The sequence below is a fragment of the Peromyscus maniculatus genome, chromosome 11 (assembly GCF_049852395.1).
Source record: "Peromyscus maniculatus bairdii isolate BWxNUB_F1_BW_parent chromosome 11, HU_Pman_BW_mat_3.1, whole genome shotgun sequence".
Taxonomy (NCBI): Eukaryota; Metazoa; Chordata; class Mammalia; order Rodentia; family Cricetidae; genus Peromyscus; species Peromyscus maniculatus.
Window position 1 is genome coordinate 101,009,188 of NC_134862.1, and position 19,551 is coordinate 101,028,738.

The window sequence follows — 19,551 nt, forward strand, 5'->3', positions numbered from 1 at the left end:
AGATTCTTCAACTGTTTGCTATAATCAGGCCACTTGAGAGGAAGTGAGGGACAGCAGGAGAAACTGGTGAAGACAGAAGGGTGTGCAAGGGCCGGCCCCAGAAGATAGGCGGAGTCATCACAGGGTTATGGAATCCCCAGGCCTTTGTCTATAGTTCTCATCAAACCCACACCGCAAGGATTGCTAAATGTTTCCCCTCTACTCTCCAAGGAGGACTGTTTACTCACCTCGGTTCTCGGAATAGTCCTCAGACACTTGTTAGGACAAGACACCGGGTACGCAGGACACACGTTTTCCTCATGATCCTGAAACAGAGTGTGTGGGAAACAAAGCCAAGATCTCTTGCCTCAAGGTGTTCATACACATGTCTCTGGAGAGACACATCGTGTGGCTTGTTCTCCATAGGCAATTATAGCCCAGTTTCAAAAAAAGACTAGAGATGCCTGCTTTCTTGATGTAAATTAATTCAACTAAAAAATAAAAATTTCTGAGTGAAAGATCAGAAGGCTTGGGGCACAAAAAAGTCAGCTTGGGGATGGACTATCGAGGCCCCACACATGTAAGAGCGCCCATGGGCTCCATGTTGATATCCTGCGCCTCCAGCCAGGTAACAGAATCCAGACAGCAGCCATTATCGCCTCCACATGACCCAGGCCTTGCGTCTCATCTCCCATATTTGCAGCAGAGGCCCAATGCTATTGTCATCAACAGTAAATGTAGAGTCCCACCAAGGAAAAGGCTTAGAGTTCTTTGCAGAATCTCAAACTTCTGCCCTCTCTCCCCCCGATTTGAGAACTACCTATTTATATAGACAAGGAAGAGCCGTCCTTGAACTTCAGATCTCCTGCCTCCACTCTTCAGTGTCTGAGAGTGCAGGCATGTATCACCTGGTGTGTGTGGTGGGGGTTAAACCTATAGCCTTGTGAATGTTAGGTGAGCATGCTACCAGCTGAGCTCCAACTCCAGCCTCAGATGATACAAAACCACATCTGTTTAGAGACAGGGTCTTGTGCAGCCCAGACTGACCTAATGCGAAGGAGCCATGAACTGCTCATCCTCCTGTCTCCAAGTGCTGGGATGAGAGCTGTGAGCCACTATGCCTGGTTTATGCCATGCTAGAGATCAAATGCAGGGCTTTCTGCATGCTAGTTAAACACCCTGCCCACCAAGCGACATCCCCAGCCAGGTAAATCCTCTCCTTAGTCCAAATTCAGTCCAAATAAGAAAAGACTGCACCTCTGACCCCATCTGAGCTGCATGCATGGCCGCCCACGGGTGCCTGCTCTCACCTGCAAGTTGGTGACCACCACGTCCCTTTTGCAGTAGAAACACTTCTCTTCCCGGAACTGGCAGTACGCGCTCAGATGCTCCTTCACGTCTTTCCGGAGCATGGCTTCCCGGCAGCTCTCGTTAGGGCAGGGCATGGTTTGGAAGGAGCAGTGCTGAAGATGGTCCTGCATCAGGTGACAGCATCCCCAGGGGCGGGGCCAGTGTGGGGCACAGCGGCCTCTCTGCAGCTGTCATGAAGGCCCACTGCCTCTTCTGAGGACAAGGGCAGAGAGGCCGCTGGGGCTGGCACTGTGAGAGCTGGTCTGGCTTGTCAGGAATTAGGAGATTGTGTGGGGTAGGGTCTGGGAGGGTTTGGGGGCAATAACAAGAAGTTTGTTTAGAGAATCCAGTGCCGGCTCCTGTATGAAGTGCCAGGTCATGCACGTTCTCTCCAGCCTTTCCAGTGAGTGTGGCAGGTCTCTGTGGGATTTCTGTTTGTGTTTTTCCCCATCCCTACCTATCCCAGCACCTTCTATTAACCTCTGCACATCGGAGGTGGGACAATCAGAAGGAAGGAAGGGAGCAGCTGACTCCACAGAAGTGGGGTACAGACTCACGATGGGGGAGACAGAAGGAGAGAGGGCAGGTTCCCAGGCAGGAGGAGGACGGTCAGGCTTTGTTCAGGTAGATAACCTGGAATGCTCTTCATCAGGGCAGGAGTGAACTGAAGGCATTTACTCAGGGCTTGTCACACCAGACACTGAAAACACCTCACGACTCCGAGTTACTACGACCCTGCTGAGGCACCAGAACCTGTCTCTCCACAGGACACCTTCGCACAGCTGGCCCACTGAAGCCACAGCCCAGATGTGGCCCACCCTCATTTACCTCCATGACACCTCTCTTTCTGAGCCGTTTCACTCACGTCCTGCGAGGGCTGGTTTGCTTGGGGCGGGGGGGGGGGGGGGGGGGCGGGGGGGGGAGGAGGGAGCCGCGCAGAGCCTGCGTACTGTCTGTCTAAGTACCGGGGGGCGGGGGGGGGGGGTTCACACCCTGAACCTTAGCACTACGTGGGCAAAGGCAGATGGACCTCTGAGTTCAAGGAGCCTGGTTTCTATAGTGAGTTCCGGGTCAGTCAGAGGTACATAGTGAGACCCCACATATATTTTAAAAAGTAAATAAAAAAATTTCGTCACATGTATTTGTGAAGAGCGGGGTGCAGGTGGCATGGTGGTGTGTTTGTTTGTGGAGGTCAGAAGACAACTTGTAGAAGTTTAGTTTCCTTCTGTCGTGTAGGTTCCAGGAGTCAAACTCGGGTCGTTCGGCTTGGAAGCAGCACTTTTTCTTGAGGGGCCATTTCACCTACCCTACAGTCAGGCTCTTAATGGAGGGGCGGGCTGAGGCTGGGGGAGATGCAAAGCCCAAGTCATTTTACTACTGACTCTTTCTAAAATTTTATTTATTTAATGTGTCTGGGTATTTTGTCTGTGTACCACAATGGGTGCCTGGTGCCCAGGGAGACAACTGGAGTTAGAGATGGCTGTGAGCCACCATGTGGGTGCTGGGAACTGGAACGAGGGTCCTCTGGAAGAGCGGATGCTCTTAACTGCTGAGCCACCTCTCCAGCCCCACTATTAGCTCTGAACAGAAACAGTTTGCTGCCTGTTCTCAAGGGAAAGCAACCAGGAGTAGGTTTTCTTTCTCATCATGAGGTTAAAGTTATTTCCTTTTGCCTTTTGAAAACCCAGACTAACTTCCTGATAGTCTCCTTGACTCACCTGAACTGCTGACATTCACTCAGACCTGTGAGCTCCCCCACCTCACCACACAAGCCGCTGGAGACAGGAGTGAGAGCGCTTGGCAAACAGCTGCAGAAAGCGGATCCTGCTCCCCACAGCCCATGTGTGCTCCCCACAGCCCGTGTGTGCTCCCCACAGCCCGTGTGTGCTCCCCACAGCCCGTGTGTGCTCCCCACAGCTTGTGTGTGCTCCCCACAGCCCGTGTGTGCTCCCCACAGCCCGTGTGTGCTCCCACAGCTTTCCGTGGTGTTCCAAGCCCATTTGTTTTTCTGGCTTGGTGACAACACAGCTGGACAAGCAGCCTCGCCTAGAATCTGTCACTCAAATGAGCGGCAACAGACTGCTGCCCAGAAAACAATGGAGTCCTGTGAGCTCCCCCAGGGTGACAAGGAAATCATCTACACATTTATCATCCCAGTGCCCAGGGTGGGTGGTGTGTGTGTGTGTGTGTGTGTGTGTGTGTGTGTGTGTGTGTGTGAGTTTCCTGGAGGCTTGATGAAGGGCTGAGTCATCTGCCGTGCATGTTCCAAACAGTGTGGGTGTGAGGGGAAAATCTCAGCAGCTGCCAAGCAATTCCCTGGAAGCTAGAGGTGGCTGAGTCACTTGCCTGAGATTGAGCCTGATAGGGCTGTGCCTTCCTCAGCCCAGGGGATGAGCTGTCTCTCACAGGACTCCACCTTCCTCACCTGCACTTCCCTGACACCCCTGTTACGTCTCCACCAGTCTCACAGAGCACATCCTGGGTGGCCTGGCTCAGTCTCTGTCACGGGTCACAACATAGACCAGAACGCACTGTTCCCAGCACCAAGAGACAAAGGTTTGGAGGGAAGGCCTGGCCCTCCCGCTGAGCCCTGTGCCAGTCAGCCTGCCTCCCACCCTGGGGTCCCGCAATTGTGCACCCCTGTGGATAGTTTTTTCCTTCTTTCCTTTTTTTTTTTTTTTTTTTTTGAGACAGAGTCTCTCTGTGTAACCCTGCCTGTCCTGGAACTCACTCTGTAGACCAGACTGGTTTCAAACTCACAGAGTTCTGCCTGCCTCTGCCTCCCGAATGCTGAGGTACTAGGAGTGTCCTTTTTGCCTGCTAAGTCCTGCACCCTCTTCTTGATTCAACGATCCCATAATTACAGCCTAGCATACAGATGGTGCTTTCTCCATGCTCCTACAGAACAAGCCCTTTGGTTACACTCCGCCCTTGGTGCTCATGGTACTGCCCGATTGGGGACAGTCTGAGAGAAACCCAGAGAACCCTTTACGTGGCTCAGCCAGGGCCCGTCACAGGACAGCTAAGTGGGTGCCACCAGAGGGATGGCATGGGCAACACTGGTCCTAAGTGATACTGACCTGGAATCGTCCCAGAATGACCCTGGCATTGCATCCGGGGGCGTTCTTGCAATAGACGTATAAATTGAGGACCTCTCTTTTGCAGCAGTTGTCTTTGAACACCTAAAATACGGACACGATCAGTCACACACCCTCCAGTGCACCGCGGGGGTGCAAAGGAAGCCACGGTGAGAGATTGGTCTTCAAGTCTATCTCAGCGGCTGGAAACTTCCAGGCAGTGGCTGAAACGGAAATGTCAAGACCACGTTGAAAGTAAAGGCTGCCTCAGACACACACTTCTAGGAAGTGACATCAACTCAACGCTCAACCCAGCAGGCTGCAGCTGGGGGAAGCACAGGGTAAGCTTGACCCCAGACAGTCAAAAAAGTCAAGAGGAGGCCCAGGCCAAGGTCGAGGGTTGTTTCCCACTCGGGTGTAAGTGTCGGTGCCCCTGGAAGGTGCTGGTTGGTTATTCCAGCACAAATTGTGTATTGGTTTGCTTCCTCTATAGAGAGTCAGAGGGTAAATACTGTTAGCTCGGCAGGTCACGAGGCAACCATCCCTGAACTCACTCTGTAAACCAGGCTGGCCTGGAACTCACAGATTCACCTGCCTTTGCCTCAACTCTGACATCAAAAAGACCTACACAAGTAGGCACAGCTGTGCTCCAATAAAACACGTGTGGACACGGGAAGTCGAAGAGTGTATCATTTTCATGTGACACAAAACATTATTCTTTGATTTTGAATGTTTAGATGACTTATTTATTTGTATAAGTGTATGTGCCTGCATGAGTTTACAAGCACCATGTGCATGAGGTTACCTCTAGAGGCCAGAAGAGGGTGTTAGAGCCCCTGGAACTGGAGTTACAGACAGTTGTGACCTGCCCTGCGGGTACTGGGAACTGAACCCAGGTCATCTGCAAGAGCAGAAAGTGTTCTTAACAGCTGAGCTGTCACTCCTGCCCCCTTGGCTTTTTAAAATAAATTATTTTAAAGTAGTTTAAGACTCACAAGAGGTTGCAAAAATAGCATATTTTTGTGACTCTTTTTTCATGAATGTTTATGAATGTGAAAGCCATTCTCTTAGTTTAGAGACAAACTGAAGAACTTGCCCAAGGCTGTAGCATGCCTGTCCCTGACAAACACACTGAGAACCACTTGGCCCTCTGGAAGGCAACTACTGGGAAGGGGCTGGTGAGTCAGATCGGCCGCTCAGGGAAAGCTTCAGGAGGAGGCAGAGATTGAGCTCCTGAAACACAAGGAAAAAAAGAAAACTGAACTGAAGAGACATTTTCAGGGAGAAAAATCTCCATGACCCTGAGTTAGACAGCGGTTTTTTAGGTACAACAAAAGGACAAGAAACAAACAAAACCAAAAGAACAATAAACAACAACTGTATCAGGTAGTTTTCTCTACTTGACACAAAGTAGCATCACCCAGAAAGAAGGGATCTTGACTGGAGAATTGCTGGGGTCAGAAAGGCCTGTGGTCACTGCATTCTCTTATCTGCCAGTTGATGAGGGAAGGCCCAGTCCACTGTGGGCAGTGCTATCCCTACACAGCAGGGCCTGGGCTGTCTAAGAAAGGTAGCTGAGCAAGCCAGAAGCATCCAGTAAGCGGGTCCGTGGTTTTTGTGGCCTGGGAACTGCAGAATTGATGGGGTTGAGGGCAGTTGTGGCTTGGCTCAGTGTGGCAGAACTGAAGCCCTTGGAGAGAGGCCAGGAGGCCATTGTCAAATGTGCAGCCTCGGTGCAGGGGAGACGCCAGCACATTGGAGATGTCAGGGCCCTGGGAAGACTACCAAAGACAATGGCAGGGTCCTGAGCCTATTGGACAAGCTGCATGTTGGGGCTAGCAGAGCCAAAGAAGGGTGCCTGCCCAAGCCATCCAGAACATAGTGAGTCCCAGAACTTTTTACTGTTGAAATTTGGTTATGCTTTGATCCAACTATAACTGTTTCCTGGTTCTTCCCTCTTGGAATAAGAAATATTTAAGTGTTTGTTTTGTTTTGTTTTGTTTTTTTGTTGTTGTTTTTTTTTTTTGTTTTTTTAAACAGGAGCCCACAGGTTTTATTTGTTTTTGTTTTGTTTTTTCTTTCAAGACAGGGTTTCTCTGTGTAGCCCTTACTCTGTAGGCCAGGCTGGCCTTGAACTCAGAGATTGGCCTGCCTCTGCCTCCCAAGTGCTAGGATTAAAGGTGTGTGCCACCACTGTCTGGGGAGGTGCTCACAGTTAAGAGACTGGGTATTTTTAAAGAGATGTTGAACTTGTTAAGTGTTTGAGTGTTTTAAAGATGGTGGGACTTGTAAAGTTTTAATCTGTTTGATATTAGTATTAACATAATCTTGGGGACAAAAAAGAAGGGAACTGTTATGGTTTAATAGTGATGTATCTGTGCGTCAAGCTGACAAGGGGTCAGTTGGGCTGGTTAGGGTTTTTTCTGTCAACTTGACATGAACTAGGGTCATCTAGAAGAAGGAGCCTCAACTAAAGAGCTGCTTCCATCAGGTTTGTCTGTGGGCAAGTGTGGGGGTCATTTTCCTGACTGATGATTGATGTGGGAGGGCCCAGCTGTCAGCCCTGGGCAGTGACTCTGAGCTGTACAGGAAAGCGGTCTAAGCAAGCCAGGGGAGCCAGCCAGAAAGCAGCCCTGCTCTCTGGCCTCTGCTCAGCTCCCGCCTTGAGCTCCTGCCTTGAGCTCCTGCCCCGACTTCTCTAGGTGACGGTTTGTAGCCTGGAAGTGTGAGGTGAAGTAAACATGTTCCTCAAGTTGGTTTTGATTATGACGTTTATCACAGCAATGGAGAAGAAACTAAGACAACAGTAAAACCCACAAATAAAGAAAAACAGATAAACTAAATTTCAGCAAATTGAAAACTATCTGCTTCAAAAGACACCACCCACAAAATGAGAATAAATCATGTAATAAGAGAAAATATTGGCAAATCTGATAATAAAAAACCTAGTGTCTAGAATATAACAAAGGACTTGTAATAATTCAGCAATTAGAGACAAAAATCCAGTTAAAATGGGCAAAGGTGGGGCTGGAGAGATGGCTCAGTGGTTAAGAACACGTGTTGATCTTGCAGAGGAACCAAGTTCAGTTCCAGCACTGACATCTGGCAGCTCACAACCACCTTTAACTCCAGCTTCAGGGGATCTGATGCCTTCTTCTTGCTTCAATGGGTACTGCACTGACATCAGACAGACAGACAGACAGACAAGCACATACACACACACACACACACACACACAGAGACACACACAGAGAGAGAGAGAGAGACAGAGAGAGACAGACAGACAGACAGAGAGACAGAGAGAGAGACAGACACACACCACAGAGTCAGACAGACAGACAGAATCTTACGAGGCATTCCAACAGAGGAGACACGGAGACACACAGTGGGGCAGCTAAGCTGACAGTGTCACCAGCCATCTACAAAAGTGACTCAGACCCGGATAAATCAGGCTTCACATCCTTAGGAAGGTGCATCAGAAAGGCTGAGAACTCATTTGGATGAGGATTTGCTACCTAGAACCAGCATGCGCTGTGGTAGGACGGTACAAAAGGGGCCACTGTTTTACAAAACTGACTAGCAGTTGCTGAAATGTTAACCCAGGTGGGCAGTGGTGGCGCACGCCTTTAATCCCAACACTCAGGAGGCAGAGGCAGCCAGATTATTGAGTTCAAGGCCAACCTGGTCTACACAGTGAGTTCCAGGACAGTCAGGGCTACACAGAGAAACTCTGTCTCAAAAAACCAAAAAAGAAAAGAAAAAAATCTGCCCCCAAAATCATTTAATTATAAAAAAGAAATGTTAAACCCAGTGCTGCCACATTACTCGGGAGTTCCACCCTCAGGTACATGTAGAACTGATCATCTGGGTTGCATACGTTCTGAAGCCAGCACGTAAGAGCAATGTTAGCTTCTTAAAGTAGACTTTAGGGTCATGGATATAATCATCTATAGGAACTATATCTTTCCCAGGGCTGGGAATTGAGCCCCAGCTTGATGAATAAGGACCCACATAAACCACACCCTCAGCTCCTAATATGAGATACCAACTTTTCTTGGAGTGCTGGGGTAGATATATCTACGTGTGTGTGTGTGTGTGTGTGTGTGTGTGTGTGTGTGTGCATGCCTGCATGTATGTCTGTGTACTATGTGCATGCAGTGCCTGTGGAGGCCAGAAGAGGGCATTGGATTCCCTGGGACTGAAGTTACAGTTGGTTGTGAGCCACCATGTGGATGCTGGGACTGAGCTCACTGCTCTGGAAGAGCAGCCAGCGCTCTAACCATTGAGCCACCCATCTCCCCAGCCCCATATTTCAAAAATTTAAGCTTTGTATGTGAGTATTCACAACAGCATTATTCATAGTAGTCTAAAAAGTAGACACAACACAAATGTCTACTAACTGCTGATTGAGAAACCAAATGTGGTATATCTATACAACAGAATAGTATACAGCAATAAAAAAGAGTTGGAGTACTAACACAGTCAACCCCGTGGATGAACCTTGAAAACCTGTTGAGTGGAGGAAAAAGGCATGATTCCATTTATGTGAAACATCCAACATTGCAGCTAAATCAAGGCAGAAACTAGACTGTGGTTTTCCTGGGCTACAGAGGTGTGAGAAGGTGAGAGCCAATGGGCAAGGGATTTCTTCTTGGGTGTCACTACACATCACAATGGCCACATGATTCTGAAAACAGCCCCATAGAACCAGACATTTGAAAGGGAAACTTTATGAACCATAGCAATAAAGTTGTTACTAAACAGAAGAATATGTCTTAGGGATTAGCCAGAGGGGAAGGTGAACCCCAAGAAACGGGTGTTCTGCCTTTTCCAGGAGCTTGATGTGTCTGGAGCTAGTGTAGGTAAGTGGTGAGACCTGGGTGCGGTGTGGTCGGTAAAACCCACACATGCTCCAATCAGACAGGAGAAGGGTCTGATCTGACCCGCAGGAGAGGACTGCGGGCCCCAGACACTGTCCTGGATGTCAACTCTGAATGTTGGCGCTTTCTCCAACACCCAAGCCAAATCAGTGACTAGCTCACCTCCTGGGGCTTGATGACCTCCTTGTCTACGGGGCAGATCGGCACTGCGTTCAGTTCTCTGGAGAGGAAAGTAAAGATGAGGTTGAAGTCAAGCATTTAATCTTAACATTCCTTCCAAGAGCATCCAGGCACCCAGCCACACATTAGCCCTGAGTGCCCAGTCTCTGCATCGGCACAAGCTGTGTGTGCTACCCAGGCAGCAGCCTTGAGCCAGCTTCAGCAAACTTCATAGTCTTACAGCCCTCCTGGAAAATGCCTACCTACCCACCAGCATGCCATCAAACACAAGTTCCCCCGATGGTGTGGATGGTCCCACCCCTGTCCAACATGCCGTACTACAGGCTGCCTCCTGAGATGGGGACATGCCAGAGAGCAGACATCAGACCCACATCACCTGTGGTTCTTCACCTTCAGGACCCGGAGCTCAGTCAAGCAAACCAGCCCGAACGCAGAGGTGTTGAGAGTGCAGACATGTGGAGTGAGTGAGAATGGGCTTTGCAGCCCCTTTCAAAGCCTGGCAGCCACATCCATAGAAACCCCCAAAGCCTGCTTCCATGTCTCTCCGGGTCTCCCACAAGTGGCATGACCCAGATTGCTATGATTTTGATGTGAAGTATCTCCCCAGTCCCATCTGTTAAATACAGGCATGGTCCCCAGGGTGGTGCTGGTGGGATGCCTTAGCTCTGGAATCAACTAAGACCTGCATCTGGGCGGATTCTTTCCAGGAAGGATTCCCTGGGGCCGGGGGAGGGGGGTGCTTCTCTTGGAAAGGGCAGCACCTTCCTGCCCGGATATAAAGCATCCCGGGGAAAAGCTGCGCTGCCTGCCTGCTGTCACTTCCTCCTGTTAGTGCATCTACTCTGCCCTTCACCTGCTTCAGCGCCCAGCTTCTTCAACCTTCAGATGTATACCGGAGACCAGTGGCTCTCCAAGAGTCCCCCAGACCTTCCGAGCCTGTCTGGGGGCTGCTGTGGCATCCAGCCTGGTGGACTAAGCAACTGCCAGGTTCTCAGCCTTTCCACATGCAAGCAGACACTGTTGGCTTGCCCAGACTGCATCGTGAAAACCACTCCAGTAACCCCCTTCAGTGTACATTCATTCTACGGGTTCTGTTCCCCTAGAGAACCTAACGTGTGGCGGAGCCCTGGAGAGGTGGAGCCTCATAAGGCTGTGCCCATGAAGGGGACGGAGGGACCAGGCCCCTTCCTCTCCTCCCTTTTCCTTCCTGGATGATGGAGTACTGTTTGGCTCCAGAATGTCATCCCACCCTGGCGTGGCTGCTTTGTTACAGTTCCAAAGCAATGGACCTGTCAATCATGAACTGGCACCCCCAAAACTATGAGCCAAAGTGTACCCTTCCTGAGCTAATGACCTTGAACCTTTTGATGGAGTGATGTTACTGCATGGACAGTCCCATGGCAGTCAGGTCCCTTAAAGCCACGACAGCCTGCTACCTCAAACATGTGATCACCAGGGCAGCCACAATACAGACCCCACGAGCCCTTGCCAATAGACAGCTATGGTGATAGACTGTGTAGTGTGAATTTTAAGGCAGGGTGACTATGTGAAGGAGTCACAGGCAAAGAGGATTACACTTCAGCCGGGAGCTGGGACAGCGTCTCCCAAGCCACGGCAACCGCCCCTAACCTCAATTACAGCCCCATGGCCACAGCAGGCTCAGACTCCAGAATGGCACCTCCAGCTGTCTGGTCAGCTGCAGTCAGAGCTGCAGGTCCTGCCGACTCACCTCAGAGACAGGATGCAGTGCTGGCAGAAACGGTGCCCACAGCCCGTCTGGTGGGGGTTGTGAAGCACCGAGTGGCAGAAGGCACATCTGTAGCGGTCTTCCAGCTGCTCCACGAATTGGTACTCTGTGTCAGGCTCAAAGTCCAAGGAAATGGAGTTGCCGGAATTCTGTCGGATGAAGGCACAGGGGACACCCCCTTTTTCCTCTGATTGCGCCATTCTGGGGAGTCAAAGAGATGGAACACTTCACTGGAAAATACCCAAACAGCAGCAACCACCATGTGTGGGTCATAATTAGCAGTTACGTCAGGATTCGAACAACTTCTTGCCACAGGGAGGCACCTGCGAGGGTGCAGATGGCTTCCAGCAAGGCTGTGTGATGGTCCCTCCTGGCTGGATTTATAATCCCCTTGAAGGCATTTCCAAGGGGATTAACTGAGAGAGGACTCACCCTGAATGTGGGCAGCACCATCACATAGACTGGGGTCCTGGGCCAAATAGAAAGGAGAAAGCCAGCTGAGCATGGATTTCCCCTTTCTCTGCTTCCAAATCCTTGGAGATGTGAGGAAACAGCCTCAGGCTCTCACCACCATAGCCATGCCTTTCCTCGGCTGGGCCTCAATCCCTCTCTTAGTTAGGCTTTTTTTTTTTATTGCTGTAAAGAGACACCATGACCACGCCAACTCTTATAAAGGAAACATTGAATTGAGGGTGGCTTGCTCACAGTTTCAGAGGCTCAGTCCATTATGATCACGAGGGGAGCGTGGCAGTGTGCAGACAGACACGGCGCTGGAGCTGAGAGTCCTACTACATCTCACAGGCAACAGGAAGTTGACTGACTGTCACACTGAGGGAAGCTTGACCAAGAGACCTCAAATCCCGCCCCCACGGTGACACACTTCCTCCAACAAGGCCTTAATAATTTCACCAATACCCTCCCTCTTTCTTCCTGCAACAGTACAAGGGGAGCCTCACCAGAGTCTGAGCAAGCTGGACAGTGCTGGCACTCTGTCCAGAAGCCCAGTCCCCAGACTGCTGGGAAACAGACGTTGCTTAACAGTCACCTGTTATTCACAGCCCCAGGACAGGACCAAGTCAAACCATGTCCCACCCAAACTAAGATCCCGTTAACTGCTTTCTCCTCCACTCCATTCTCCAAGCTGTACACCAGGATGGTATTTTCAGTGCTGCTATGATTCAGCTACTGTGATTCGGTTGTGGCTTCTCCTAGCTGTGATAAAAAGCCTACAATGAAAGCTGGGCAGTGGTGGTGCACGCCTTTAATCCCAGCATGCTGGAGACAGAGGCAGGCGGTTCTCTGTGAGTTCCAGGACAGCCTGGTCTACAAAGGGAGTTCCAGGACAGCCAGGACTACACAAAGAAACCCTGTCTCAAAAAAAAAAAAAAAAAAAAGGAATAAGAAGGAGGAAGAGGAGGAGGAGGAGGAGGAAAGAAACGGTCTGTAATGTTAAACAGTCTACAGGACAACCCACCTGCCACCCCCAGCAACTACCCAGGACCTCTCTTGCCTTTGTCTACACTTCAGCCACACAGAATTCTTCTGGTTCTTCAAACCCACAAGCTTGCCTCCACCACAGGGCCCGTGCAGAGCGGCTCCCTGTGCCGGGGGTGTGTCCCTGATGTGGATGAGTATTGCCCTCTAGGAACCCCATGGCTACTGCTATCTCACATCAGCAACAGCCATTGGCTACAAGACTGTCCCAAGACTGGGGTCACTGACACCCCCTCAATTCTAGGAGGACTCGCTAGGTGTAGGAGGCTGATCTGACTTCCTGTCTGTGAGGTTCTCTCTCTTTTGATTTCTGCTATATTTGAGATTAAAATAGAAGAATTTAAAAACATTTCATTAATGAAAATTTTTTATTTATTTCATGTGCACTGGTGTTTTGCCTGCATGTATGTCTGTGTGAGAGTGTTGGATCCTCTGGAACTGGAGTTACAGACAGTTGTGAGCTGCCATGAGGGTGCTGGGAATTGAACCTGGGTCCTCTAGAAGAGCAACCAGTGCTCTTAACTGCTGAGCCATCCCTCCAGCCCCTCATTCATTTATTTTAACATAAGCCAATTATATGTTAGCATTAGTAATTTTTTTTAATGAAAAAATCAACAAAAAGTCACATTGTTTCACCATTTTTTGTCCGTCTTCAAATCCTGCTCAACAGGCCACAGCTGAATCCTCACCTGGGCACTACAGCATCCCGCCTCTGGAAACTTCTGGAAAACACGCCTGTGCGTTTGTTTGTGAAGGGGGAGCAGAAGCGGCCAACAGTGTGGTTTGTTTGCAGGTGCAGATCCTCTAACCAGGAATCAGACAGCCCAAGACAGAGCCACACCAGTATTCTCTCACTGTGGCCATTGCCACTGGCCAAAGCCAGAAGCCACAGGACTCTCCTTACCCAGTTTGCCAGAAGCTGGCAAGTGCCAGCAATGCTTTGCCAGTAGAAGCTGCTTAGGCACCACAGGTCCCTGACGCTCATTTTGGGAAACACGTTTGGTCTGGCTGCTGGGCCTGGGGCCGCTGGGCCTGGGGCCGCTGGGCCTGCTGGGCCTGGGGCTGCTGGGCTGGGGCTGCTGGGTCTCGGGCTGCTGGGCCTGGGGCCGCTGGGCCTGGGGCTGCTGGGCCTGGGGCTGCTGGGTCTGGGGCTGCTGGACTAGTGGTTCTTACTGTCACGGACACTCTCTTGCTCCTGGTGAGCAGAGAGCAGGGCATCAGGACTGAACGTCCTTCCTTCTGTCATTTGCTTTTGTACTTCCTAGACCCATTTCAATGCCTGTGCCCGTGAGCACTGAACACTCCAGAGCCGACCAGGGTCCAACCGTGACTTTGATCTCATCACATGTTTAAAATCAGCTTGTATGGTCAGCTGTCAGGTAGGGACTTCTGATCTTCAGGACAGAGTTCCTGTGCAGGAAAGGAAATGGGGTGTGTCCTAAGGTGGGGTACTGCTCCTTCCTCCCACGCTTCCTCAAGCCTCCACCCACTCGGCTCATCCACAGGAAAGCCCAACAGAACCACAATAGGCTGATGTCTTTTCACCTAACATACTAATTAACTAGATGCTTCCAGTTGGTAATGGGGGATACATAAGCATGTTAAAACCTTCCCCTCAGAGTCACAAGAGCCATGTGACAGAACCAGCAAAAAGGGAGAAACCAGCAATCACCATGGAGTATGAGAGCCTCCGTACTCCCGACAGAGGCTATTCTGCAAGCAATGGAATGCACAGATCGCCGGAGAGTTACCAGTTCAAGCCAAGAAAGAAGAGAAATTGCATCCATCTGCTTTCTAAAACTCAGAGTCCTTTTAAACCTCATTTTTCTGTTTCATAAACAAATGTATCTTTTCTAAAATTCAAGAATTCCAAAGGACAGTAATGAGTATCACATTTTAAGTACTTAAAAGATTTTAGAGTGTCTATGTGTGTGTGCATGCACATCAGGATCCCCTGGAGCTGGGGCCATGGGAGGCTATGAGCTGCCAGATGTGGGGAATGGGAACTTAGCTCTGGCCCAGGAGTGGCATCCTCTCCGTATCCTCTCAGCCATCTCTAGCTCCCAACAATTTAAGTTCTTGACTCACCTTATGTTATTTTTTACTAACTCATTTTAGGAGCACATAAATACTCTCAAATGTGGAAGCTGTGAACATTTAGCTTTCTGCAAAAATGTTACTTGTCTTAGTCTCAGGTTTAACAAAGTAAGGTAGTCCTTGCTTGTCTGTCCACCCACCTCCAGTGTCCCAATACCCTGTTTGGATTCATAAGTATTTGGAAAATTTGGGAATGTTTTCAGACACTGTGTTACAGTTTCTAAGAAGCCCAAGTGGGTTCCAAGCTCTGGTTCCTGGGGGAGATTCAGGACCTTCAGCAAAACTCAGAAGCATGCTCAAGACCAGCAACTGGACACTGTCTGCCCCACATCCCACCAGCTATGAAGCCCTGAGTAAGACCTGCCCATCTCCCACCATGGCAGACCGCCCATCCACTGATTGCCACACAGGCACAGGTCCAGAGCCGGCACAGGCCTGTGATAGTCAATTGTCCTTGAGGCCCTGCAAGGGCAGGATTCTGACAGAAAATGATGTTACAATATCACAGTGGCAAGTGCCACCAAAGGAGACTTTGATGAGGGATTACTGGAGTCTGGAAGAGGCCTAGGAAAAGTCTGCTGACCCGCCCGCCTCTGTTGAGCTCACAAAGAAAGCAGCTTAGCTGGACCGAAGGAGCATTTAATGGATGAAAAACATAAAGGAATTTCCCAGAGGGTATCGTACAAGTTCTAGATTGGTTAATAATAAACTATATCCAGTGTGACATGAAAGCGATGGCCAGTTGTTTACTGCCTGCTGAGAGCCGTCGGTACACTCGCTACGCTGGAGTCTGTACTGAGCTGGGGGGGGGGTCCATCCTGTACCCACTATGCTGGGGTCTGTACTGAGCTGGGGGGGGTCCATCCTGTACCCACTATGCTGGGGTCTGCACCCTGAGCTGGGGTGGTCCATCCGGTACACTCGCTACGCTGGAGTCTGTACTGAGCTGGGGGGGGGGGTCCATCCTGTACCCATTATGCTGGGGTCTGTACAGGAGCTGGGGTGGTCCATCCTGTACCCACTATGCTGGGGTCTGTACATGAGCTGGGGTGGTCCATCCTGTACCCACTATGCTGGGGTCTGCACCCTGAGGTGGGGTGGTCCATCTCTACTCTTGCTAGGTTAGGGTCTGAACCAGAAGGTGGGGCGAGGGTTGGCACTGCAGACTCTTTCTTGAAGGAGAATGAAGTGAGAACATGATGGGGCAGCACCTCGATGTGACCTCATCTGTGTGGTTCTCACCAATGCCAGATGGCCCTTCTCCTCAGCCAGTTCTCACCAGCCTAGTTCAGCACAGTCCCAGATGATGATCGGCAGAACCACCCACCACCGCCCCTTGTGCCTTCAGCCCTGGAGGGCGTGGCTCCTGCTGTCAACCGCCTCATTTCCCAGCAGTCTCTCTGGGTCTTCTATTTGGCTTCTTGGTTTTCTGTCACCTGTGTGTGTACCCGATGCCTACATAACCGAACTCACTTTCAGAAACAGCTCGAAAAGTCGCTGAGATGCTAGTGTGTAGTAGGGGAGCCTGTGTGGATGCCACAACCAGGACGCTACAGCTTGTCTCTGTGGTGCAGGCTTATGTATGTGGAGGATGGCCAGCTGGGGATTATGGGAAGACGCTGCTGCAGTGCACACAGCAGGGCAGCACAGCCCTGCTGAGCCAAGGCGGAGCCCTCCTTCACTTGGGAAGCATTTCTGAGGCTACAGATGGGATGGGACAGGCCTGTGTTAGGGAGGAAGAAGGCAGAGCCCTCCTTCACTTGGGAAGCATTTCTGAGGCTACAGATGGGATGGGATGGGACAGGCCTGTGTTGGGGAGGAAGAAGAGGAAGAGCCAGGAGGGCGGGGCTTCAGCTCCTCAGAGAAGTGTGCTCTCTCTCTCTCTCTGACTGCCAAGTCTACTTCCTCATTTCCAGCAGCTTAGCAGACAGCAAAGGATGTGGGTGCAGGGCTGAAGGGCATCTCTGGAGCCACGGACCCACTCATGTCCTGAGGCTGCCCCTAGTCGGGAGGGAAGCCTCTGGGGAACACAGACTCCCCGCCAGTCAGCTAGTGCCAACCAGGGATATTTTTAAGTCTCCAGGGAAAGCCACAGTTTTCCTCAAAGGCCTGCTTGGCTCCAAAGCTCTGGACCTCCTCCACAGCTGCCACTCTGTGTGGTCCCCACTTTGTACAAACGTCCCCGGGGACAGCCACTCCTCATTACTCTCCTGAGGAGCCAGCAGCGCTCAGTCAACAGTTGGTAAATAAGGACACAGGGGCCCAACGTAAGGTCACATGCAGAAGGGCTACTAGATTCAGGGCCCTGAAGACAGTCCAGGCCAGGACCGGCTGAAGGGCCAGGTTTGAATCCCAGCACCCATGTGGTGGCTCACAACCATCCATAACTCCAGTTCCCTCTTCTGACCTCTGCAGGCACAGACATACATTTGAGCAAAACACTCATACACATTAAATAAATAAATCTTTAAAAAAAAAAAAAAAAAAAAAAAAACAGAACAGGATATACGGTCCAGCTGTGGTGGGTGGGTGGGGATACAGGAGTAAAGGAAGTTGGCAATTACAGAATATGATAAGCTCTTTGAAGAAAATAAGGAGGAGCTGTGAGAGCCAGTGCTAGAGGGGCAGGGTACACCCTGTCAGAGAAACAGAAGGGAGGCCATGCTGCCCGAGTGCCATGGTGGAGGAGGGTGGCGGGAGAGGGCAGGAGCCAGAGCTGCTGAGCCAGTGGACCAGGGAGGCGCTCTGGCTTGTTCTGCCAGCAGAGTGCAGAGAACCTGCATGGGCTGCTCTGGTTCTAAAAAGACCTTTCCAGATGCTGAACAGAGGGTGGCTGAGGGTCAGCAGTGTCAAAGACAGGAGGCTGACTCCACCCAGGGGGGAGGGAGACAGGGCAGGCCCCTGTGATGTGGGGCTTGAGGGTCCCCAGAGAAACCAAGGCTGGCTTTGGGGATTTAAGTCCCCACACCTGGGCAGAGGTGCTGGCATCCAAGGAAACGGGGAAAGGTAGGGTGAAAGGACAGATGTCAGGAGCTGTCTGGGGCCCTAGGAAGATGGCCCAGCTCCTTTCCCGAAGACACGGCTCCGGTCTCAGCACAATGTGCCACGCCTCCCACCCCCTCAGGCCCCACTTCCTCACCATCTGTCTGTTGTCTTGCTGTGTTTTCTCCCCTTGCATTGGAGAGAATGTGATGGCGGCCGGGGCTGGGGCTGGAGCTGGGGCCACAGCAGTAGCTTCTGGGAGGCATAGCTCCCTGCTGGCTAGCGCACACTTGAGAGTGGTACATGTGCAATTCTAGGTTTTTTCTAGGTCCTGGCATATGTGTGAGCTTTTCATCAGGTACCTGCTGCTTCCCCAGACGAGCCCAAGGGCTGCTCTCCACATCTGGCCTCTTTCAGTAAGTTGTTCTCCTACCCAGAGCTGTGTGTGTGTGTGTGTGTGTGTGTGTGTGTGTGTGTGTGTGTGTGTGTGTGTGTGGCAGGGGGGAGGTGTGCAGGTGTGCCCGGTCCTCAGGCTGTCCTCACCCTACCCCCCACCACAGCCACACACCTTTTCCACTCCCCAGCTCCAGGTACAGCTGTACCCACATGTGTGCATGCATGTGCAGTCCAGAAGTCACCCTCAGGTGTCATTCCTCAGGAGCTGTCCCTTGCTCTCTGAGACAGGGTCTCTCATTGGTCTGGAGTTCACGAACTAGGCCAGCAAGCACGACATGAGCTGAGCTGTCCGTCTTCCTACCCAGTTGTTGCCAGTTTTCATTTCTGTTTTATCTTCTGGGAACATTTTCCTGCTTCCTTACTCAGTGCGCTGTTCAGAATTCAGTGATATTGAGCCATCCCACCATGCAGTCGGCCAGGCAGCTGCCATGTGCAAACCACCCCATCTCTACAGACAGACTGGGGAACAAAAAGCACTGCTGAGTCAGCCCAATTCCCATTCCTTGGGCCCCGTCCGAAGGCTACCCTCAGCCCAGGAGCATCTCCAGCCAAGTTTTCTAGATTCTGTCTCATCCCTGGAGCTCCAGGGCATCATCTGACAGAACCACGCCTTCCCAGCAGATCTATGTCCCTTACCAAATACCCCAGCACCTTTCTGAGATCTTCCCTACCCTCCTGAGTGCATCAGTATTCTGCTCTTGAATAAACTGGGGTGTGGGGCTGAGTCACCTGGGGGTGAGGGCTGAGTCTGTCATAGCCCTCCTGCCCTTTGAACCAGTGGTCTGTGGCATATCCCTCTCCAATCCTCCTGGCCTTGGGGACACTGAACTCTTAGGTTCTCTTCCAAGGCTGACCACATCTTTAGAGGTTCCTCCTCCTGCTCAACACCCCACTTCCTGCAGGGCTCCCCAGACAGGGCTGGTTCTCTACCCTTGGTCTCAGCCACAGCTCCCAGTTCTCATTAGAAAGGCTCCCTCCTCTGAAGCCAGACTGCTTCTGAAGGCAGGTAAGCACCCTGCTCCCTCAAGCGGGCGGCTAACAGCACAGATTCACAGTTCTGTTTCCTCTCTCCCTTTCTGGCCATCCCAGTTGTTCACACAGACAGATACACGGGGCACACACACATGGAATGTGACATTCCAGTGATCATGTGGACACAGAACTATACACACTCAACAACAAACATGCTAGATTTAGCTTAGAAATCTGAAGCATTTTCAAGTGAGAATTGAGCCCTTGGTCCACCTTCCATGGTCTGGAGGTGTTCTGAAGGAAACGGAGACTGAAATCACCCTAGTCAGGCTCCAGA

General features: G+C 51.1%; 1 protein-coding gene across 1 annotated transcript in view; it reads right to left on the reverse strand.

The window, feature by feature from the left end:
* The window catches only part of Traf5 (TNF receptor associated factor 5), a 42,981-nt gene that overhangs the window by 12,033 nt on the left and 11,397 nt on the right, over positions 1-19,551 (reverse strand). Inside the window, exons 2-6 of the mRNA XM_042258869.2 lie at positions 11,196-11,414; positions 9,449-9,506; positions 4,410-4,511; positions 1,290-1,454; positions 228-305 (exon numbers count right to left, since the gene is read on the reverse strand). Coding sequence (XP_042114803.2) covers positions 228-305; positions 1,290-1,454; positions 4,410-4,511; positions 9,449-9,506; positions 11,196-11,413 — 621 coding nt within the window. The 5' untranslated portion in view covers position 11,414. The remainder of the gene's footprint in view (positions 1-227; positions 306-1,289; positions 1,455-4,409; positions 4,512-9,448; positions 9,507-11,195; positions 11,415-19,551) is intronic.